The sequence below is a fragment of the Poecilia reticulata genome, linkage group LG17, assembly GCF_000633615.1.
Source record: "Poecilia reticulata strain Guanapo linkage group LG17, Guppy_female_1.0+MT, whole genome shotgun sequence".
In the NCBI taxonomy this organism is placed as follows: domain Eukaryota; kingdom Metazoa; phylum Chordata; class Actinopteri; order Cyprinodontiformes; family Poeciliidae; genus Poecilia; species Poecilia reticulata.
In genome coordinates, this window is record NC_024347.1 from 8,698,076 (window position 1) to 8,706,365 (window position 8,290).

General features: G+C 38.7%; 1 protein-coding gene across 10 annotated transcripts in view; it reads left to right on the plus strand.

Moving 5' to 3' along the window:
* The window catches only part of LOC103479241 (sickle tail protein), a 114,072-nt gene that overhangs the window by 65,734 nt on the left and 40,048 nt on the right, over positions 1 to 8,290 (plus strand). For 8 of the 10 annotated variants that reach the window (XM_008433560.2, XM_008433567.2, XM_008433562.2 and 5 more), the window contains 3 exons: positions 2,267 to 2,558; positions 5,255 to 5,522; positions 7,175 to 7,486. In XM_008433560.2, coding sequence (XP_008431782.1) covers positions 2,267 to 2,558; positions 5,255 to 5,522; positions 7,175 to 7,486 — 872 coding nt within the window. The remainder of the gene's footprint in view (positions 1 to 2,266; positions 2,559 to 5,254; positions 5,523 to 7,174; positions 7,487 to 8,290) is intronic. The other 2 variants (XM_008433564.2, XM_008433565.2) reach the window with 1 other exon arrangement.

Sequence of the window (8,290 nt, forward strand, 5' to 3'; positions counted from 1 at the left end):
TCAGAAACGATATGAAATGGGAAAAAAGTTATTAACCGATTAAGTCGTGTTTTAGATTGTTCTTGAAAAACTAATCAGTCACGGCTGATTAGTGGTGCACTCACTGCTGCAGAGTGAACCCGTTCATGCAGCAGACAGCCTCTCCTCTCTCTTGCAGGAACTGCGTACCCCTGCTAAATCTTTTAGGGGTACGCGGTACCCTGCCGTACCCCCTTCTTTCACCCTTGTTTATATGCCATTAATGGTGGAACAGTACATGTCCGATAATCCAGGAGGTTTACAGTACTTTAATTTACCTCTTTAACAAATGATGTTATTGTTTGGTATGTATGTTAGGTTTTCATCACACCTTCAGCAATTTTTCTATACAGTAAACTAAGCAATTCTGTGATTAGGTGTGAATGTGTGAATTATAAATTGTAAAATGCTGTTTTGAACTTTGATAATATTGAAAGATTATGTTTCTAATCTAGATTTACTATTTGCAGCCTTTTATCCTCAATCAGATTGTAATCGTAAATTGATCCAACAGAACTGTTGCCTGTGTGAGAAGTGCACCATTTATCACTTACATCAACACCAACAGCATACCTATTAACTAGGTATGCTAGTTAATATTATTTAAAAAATAAAAATATATATATATATTTATTCAAAAGATGTTCTATAATAGTCCTCAATAATATCAGATATATATCTATGCCATTCTCTTAAGGATCATTTTACTTTTTTTCTAATTGAAAATGTGGTGAAAGCTGAAAAAAGGCACTGGATACCACACTGAAAATATTAAAACCCATTTTTGATTAAAAGAAAGCCTAATAATTTAAACAAGAGTTACATAACAAATCAGGCAATAAACATTCTGAGTACTTTTATGTGTGTTGATTTTAAGACTGGGATTAAAACCGACCTCAGACACCATGAAAGCTAACACTGCAGGAAGGCTAAGAATGTGCTCATCATCCTCAGTTAGAGGCTGACTTGGATTTGTTAGTTAGAGGTAACTGAGGATTTGCATGTGAAGGAAAAGCTAATGAAATTTGTCAAGGGTAATTGTGTTTGGAAGGAAAATTTGTAGTCATAGGGATTATGCCATTAATGGTGGAACAGTAGCTTGATGGACAGCCTCCTCTCCTGTAGCTGGTCAGGATGTTCCACTGTAGGCTGGCTTTTCACACACCTGAGAGATTATGAGTCCTGACATGTTGGCTCTGTGTATAGAAATCAATGCACTATGTCATAGTGCTGCACTTCAGTGTTAATAGAAACGCAAGGCATGAACTGCTGTACGTCACTAGAAAGTGCAAACTGAGTGCATTTAATATTAAATACAGATAAGTGTGTACTACTTTCATGATTTATAATTATATTTTGTGTCTTACCTTTTAGTTGATTTTGCAGCAGTTTAAGCCTGGTGAGCAACAGGTATCTATTTGAAAAGGTTTATTTTATGGCATATATGGGATCAGGCCTGATCTCTAGTTTCTAGTTGTAATAACTGAAGCTGTGTGTTGACTCTAGTTCGTTTCTCTTTAGCTCCACGGATAATAACTTAAGTTTTGTTTCTGTTCGGCTGAAGAAATTTATAGCAGTTCTAAGTATCTGCTTGTGCTTAAATGGCCAACTGTTAACATTGTTAAATAGAGACACATACAATCCATATGGTTATAATAACTACATTAAGTTATAATCTGAGCTAGCAGAAACATGTGGATATTAAGTAAGAGGGCTGCTAATCACACGGACTGGTAGAAAACACATAATTACTTTGTATTAGTATTTTTCACTGTTTTGATGAAAACATGTTGACTGTTGAAGTTTTTACTATATTACCTTCATGGGTTTCCTAAACACACATGGACAAACATACCAAGTGTTTGTGCTTTGTCCCTTCATATGGTTCTGTCCAATTCTAAAACGTCTTTTGTGACATACCGAGGTTTTAAGTCTTCTGAAGCTCTTTGTTTGGAAAAACAAAAATGAATCTCATTGTTTACTAATTTGAAACTTTTCTCTGTAGAACAGATATCAGTCTGTGGGTCTGTAAGGATGCAACAGGGGTCAGCAACAACATTTAATGTCAACATACAATTTATATTATTGATTTAAATTCTGTATTGTTCATTATCTGATTTTTTTGTTCTTTTTTTCACCCTGTAATTGGACAGTAAAACAGAAGAATTTGGTTTGCCTTCACATGATTATTACTGGTCTCAGTTCTGAATATTATTAGTTTTTCCTCGTTTATTTCATTGTTTTTCAGCAGATATCTAAGGAGGTGTTGTACGGAAGTCACAGTCCGATCCACAGCAAGTATTCATCCGGCCGCAACACCCTGCACAGTTTGCAGGGATCAATGTCCCCGCCGATGGTCCGCTCCATGCCCTCCTCTCCTTCTAGACTGGCTTACGGTGGAGGTGGCTTCCTAGGAAAAATAGGAATGGTAGACCCAGGCAGTACCACAATACCACATGAACGTCAGCCGGGGCGAGGGCGGTCCAGCACCATGTTCTCCAGCAGTAGTGCCATACTGGAGAGAAGAGATGTAAAGCCTGGTGAGAAGCTGGTGGGGCTTTTATTTAAGGATTATTGTAATGAGCCACCAGGGTGTGGAAGAGTTCTGAGGCTTGGCAAAAATAATGAACCAGACGCCTGCAACATTCAAGATAAACTAATAAAAGTATTCATTTAGAACTGTGGACAATATAAAGTAAACAAAAAAATATATATATGCATATAATGAATATAATCAATCTTGTGCCTTTATGACACAAGATTGTTGAGGATCCAAATGCAGGAAGAATTATTAAAATGATTGAACTGAATCACTGAATGAAATAATTGAGTAAATATAAATATTTAAGAAGAAGAAAGTATACCATAGAAGTGCCATACTGTAGAACATTTAAAGGTCAGAATTAAATAAGAACTTTTGTAAATATTAATTGAATAAACAAACTGGCCAGCCGCCCAAAACCATCTAGAAACCTACAGGGGAGTTACTCCTTCAATCTATTTTTAGTAATCTTGGTATGATTTGCATTTGCAGCATCACTTAGCTTCTGTTGTCTTCGACAGTAATACACTATCCATCAGGTTTTACTAAAACATCTGCAATTCGAGTTTGTTGAACCAGAGATCTGGTGTGTGAAGCTCAAATTGAACCTTTTCTCTTTTTCAGTTCTTTCGGTCATATGACAATGGTGTGAATTTAAAATCTAAAAGTGGTTGTCACATTAAAAGCAAAGCCTTTAAAAACAACAAACTTGACAGTGTCACGATGTGGTGTGGTGGACCCAAAAGCAGCAGGTAAAGATGTGGTGTGGTTTAGAAAATTTAATTAACAAAATAAGAGTCGGCTGCACAGTGGCGCAGCTGGTAGAGCTGTTGCCTTGCAGCAAGAAGGTTCTGGGTTCGATTCCCGGCCCCGGTCTTTCTGCATGGAGTTTGCATGTTCTCCCTGTGCATGCGTGGGTTTTCTCTGGGTACTCCGGTTTCCTCCCACAGTCCAAAAACATGACTGTCAGGTTAATTGGCCTCTCCAAATTCTCCCTAGCTGTGAGTGTGTGTGTGCGTGGTTGTGTGTCCTGTGTGTCTCTGTGTTGCCCTGCGACAGACTGGCGATCTGTCCAGGGTGACCCCGCCTCTCGCCCGAAACGTTAGCTGGAGAGGCACCAGCAACCCTCCTGACCCCACTGAGGGACAAGGGTGCAAGAAAATGGATGGATGGATGGAAAATAAGAGTCTAATTACAAGGGATCCAAGGGAAACACAAAAACAAACCAAAGCAAATCCAAAACTGAAACACAAAGAGATTCTAAGGATCACAGGAGGAATGGCGAGTGTGGAGATAAACAGGGTAACAAGACGGACTGGCGAGGAAAAAGAGGAGTTTAAGTACTGGGAGGTAGTAATTCTAACAATGGCCTAGCTAGATGAGAAGAGTGGTTGGCACAGGAGCTGCTGAGGGGTGAGGAGAAGGTGGCACAAGGAAGCTAAGAAAATCTGCTGGGGGAAAACAAAGGGAGGAAACGGAACTGAAAAATACTTCTAATACGAAAGACACTAAGAGTAAAGAAAACCTGATGAACTAGGAGAKAAAGATATGAGGGAAACCAGAACTAAATAGAAACAAGGCTGATCTAACAATAAGAACTAAGGAACACAGAGCWAGAGAAACTAGAWGATCTAAACAAAGAAATAACCCAACTAGAATTACTAAAGAAAGATAYAGACTCAGACATGGAAGAATAACTGAACCTATGGTGATCAAATTAAGAAATAAACATTACTAGAAACCCTGCAGGGAGGCTGAAATAAGAAATAACTAACAGGATAAAATAGAATTAAGCTATAGTCATTAAAGAAGGCTTGACTCAGACAGACAAAGACAGAACCTAAGGTAACTAAAGAATAAACCTAACACTATAAAGTACTGGAAATAAGGAAAGCAATAAAACAATTCTAATTACACTAAATACCTCAAATAATAATATTATCAAACGGACAATGAAGGGCTAAACTTGAGTGAACTAAAACATAAAGCTAAATAAAATGAAAAGCAAAACCAACCCAAAAATCCAGACTCCTGACAGACAGTTTAAATCCAACTGAAAAGGTCGGGCCTACAAACGTAACAAAATAGGCACGTATAGGTTAATAGTTAATAGAGTAACAAACATGGACTAATCAACAGTAGGTTACTCATCTAAACATGGAGACAATGTGTGATAGGGCAGCATTGAACAGAAATAATGGAGATGACTGAGAAAACCAAGACTACACAACAAAATGAAAGAAAATATTGAAAAGCCCAAAAATAACAATGAGCGGAGATTGATATCAAATCAGGGAATCATTGGCTGTCTTTGTTTGCACCTATTTTCCAGTAACAGTCAAAATGATTTCTTAGACAGAAAAAAAGGTCTGGTGCAATTTAAGCCAGTTTGAAAGTAGAGTTGTAAACCTCTTCCTCACATTTCCAATAGGAAAATACTACTAACTGAAAATTAATAAATGCTCATGCTAATCTTTTCAGTTATTAGAACATTGTGTATTTTTTTCTCTACGAATTTAAATTGTAGCAATTCTAGTGAGAATATTTTGCAAGGATCTTTAGGTAGAAATTTCTACCTGCATGATTTCTAAAAGCTGAACTTTGTGCTTGTAATCAATACATAAAGCTCAGATCTGCACTTCTGCCTTAAAAAAAGTTTTCATGGGTGTCTGTGTGTTTATGTGTGTGTGATAGACGGAGACATGAGTAAAAGCTCAGGCTTGGTGCTGCGTGGAGAAGGAGGATCACATTACCCTGAGTACTACCGTTCAGCCTCAGTGGAAGTAGGAAGAGGTCACCACAGCATTTCCTCCTATTGTAGCAGTCCTCCCATGCTCACTGGAGGAACAGCGGAGGTAGGGGTGCCGGGGATCCCTGGTGGGCTGCAACAGTACCGAGCCTCAATCAAACCCCTGATGGTCCATGGGGAAAGCATTCAAAACCATAGCAACTCTCTTCGCAGGTAAGATGACTTCCTTAACTATCACTCTAAACAGCTACATTGAAGCACTGAGGGAAAGAAACAGATGCTGACTCTTTTAAAAAGTACATGTGCATACACTGTCCTGATTAGCCCTCCTCTCATCAACTGAATTATGTTAGAGGAGTTTTCCCAGGTTTATTCAGTCTCCCAGTAGTATGTTGAAGGTTAACAATACTTTGCAGACTTCCTTTTCGAAGAACTTCATACATATACAGTGGCTTGCAAAAATATTCATACCTCTTGAACGTTTCTATATTTTGTCACATTACAACCATAAATATTTCATTGCAATTTCATGTGAGACCAACAAAGAGTGGCCTACAATTGTGAAGTCAAAAAGAAATTATACGACTCAAAACATGTTTTACAAATAAAAACTTTAGTGTGGTGTGTAAAAGTATTCACCTCCCTTTTTTCTGAGTGCAACCAGTTTCCTTCAGAAGTTTCCTGATGTCCTGATGACTGAACAGAGTCCACCTGTGTGTAATCTGATCTCAGCAGAAATCCAGCTGCTCTGTGAYGCCTCAGAGGTTCAGAGAATATTGGGGAGCAAACAGCATCATGAAGTCCAAGGAACACAGCAGACAGGTCAAGGAGAAAGCTGTGGAGAAGTTTAAAGCAGACTTRGGCTGTAAAAAGATGTCCAAGGTTGAACAAGGAGAGCTCTGATCAGAGATGCAGCCAAGRGGCCCATGGTGACTCTGGACCAAAGGCAGAGATCAACAGCTCAGAGGAGGAATCTGTCCACAGGACAACTATTAGTCATCACTGCACAAATGTGATCTTTCTGGAAGAGCGGCAAGAAGAAAACCATAAGAAGTCCAGCTATCCAACTAATCTGACTGAACTTGAGCTGTTTTGCAAAAAAGAATGGGCAAAAATTTCTGTCACAAGATGAGCAAAGCTGGTAGAGACAAACCCTGAAGACTAGCAGCTGGAATAGCAGCACAAGGTGGTTATGTAAAGTATTGACTCAGAGGGCTGAATATTTTTACACTCCACACTTTTAAGTTTTTATTTGTAAAACATTTTTTTTTACAAATACATTGAGTGTATAAATGGAAGTAAAAGTAGAAAGAAAATGTGTAATTTTCTTTCCTCTTCACAATTTCCTCTTCTCCACTTTGTTTTGGTTTGTCACATTCAATTCTAAAGAAATGTATTTCTGTTTGTGGTTGGAAAGTGATAAAATATGGAAAATTCCAAGGGATATGAATACTTTTGCAAGCCACTGTATAATGTATGCATTATACACACATGCACACATTCTTTGCATTGCTGATGCAATGTAAAGAATGAAATTAGCTAAGCAGACATTTTGAGAACGCTAAATCCAGTGGTCTCTTTATTGTACTTGTACTTCACTGACAGAGAAAGCTTAGCCTTAATTATATCCAGTAAACCTCTTAGAGTTTCTAGTTTTCATAATTAACATTGTTATGAACCTGAAAGTGACTTTTATGGGAACATTTCAGATGTAAGAGAAAAGAAACACATGAAATTAATAAGCTGGATCTGTTAGAATTCCAGCTGTGGACTATCCACACTCTGGACATGAGGACCATGTTTGCACTGTGTGTGAATCAATTTAATATTTCTTTCTTTGTCTATTTGTTGTCCCGTTCTATCAGACAGAAGAACAGGAAGTATGGAGACAATCAGATTCATCTACTCGGATACAAAAGTCCTCCGCCCTCCCCTCACAACAAAGGGAATGAAGTCAGGATGTTCAATGGACAGGTGATTGGAGGTGCAAGCCAAGTGTCTCCACAGAGTATGTCACCTATTCATCGCTCCCTAGAACGCAACAGTAGTGGGCTCACAGTGGATGTAATAAACAGAAGAGGCTCATCATCCTCTACCTCATCAGTATTTCTTGACAATCCTCTGGGTCAACCTGAAACTCTTTTTCCAGCCCATATTACTGCTTGTAATGTCCAAAGGTGAGCCTGTACCTAATGTTATCATATTCATATACAGAGTCTGAGCTGTTGCCTCACTGCATTAGTTTGTATTAGTCTGTACAGATGAAACCTTTTAGGCATTTTAACTGAGGTTTGAATTCAGGGTTTTCAACCAGCAACTATCACAGGACATATACACAAACAATTACAACACCTCTTTTTTTAAACAGTACTACTTAAAGTTACAATAATGGCTTAAATTACTCATGTTACACTCAGTAAAATACCATTGACTACCAACAATTAACAGGAATAAACACATCAGATGATTTCCTAAATGTTTGCCAAAACTGAAAGAGGGAGGCAGGAGTCGACCTTGCTCCACTGCCTGGAGTAATGGTCCCAGGCAGTGAAGAGAAGAAAGAGATCGCTGGATCTGCAAAACCAGTCAGCGAAGCCAAAGAGTAAGGGAGGAGTCAAAGGGCATCACTTCCTTGCTCAGTGGGAGCAGAATCCAAAGAGAGAGATGTGAACATAGACAATTTTCTTGTGTCCACATAGCTGAAGGCAGTCCTTCAATAAATGTCCAAGTTTCATATTAAAGCAAGCAGTCAGCTACAGGGCAGAGAGACACGTAGCTATACATTCTTTCTCTCTCAGACACAGTATGTGCAATTTAAACGGATTCATTCATTTTGAGGTAATTTACCACATATTTCTACTGTGAGAGGAGGCCACAGTGTCCAGGGAGTGAGTGAGTGAGTGAGTGAGTGAGTGAGTGAGTGAGTGAGTGAGTGAGTGAGTGAGTGAGTGAGTGAGTGAGTGAGTGAGTGAGTGAGTGAG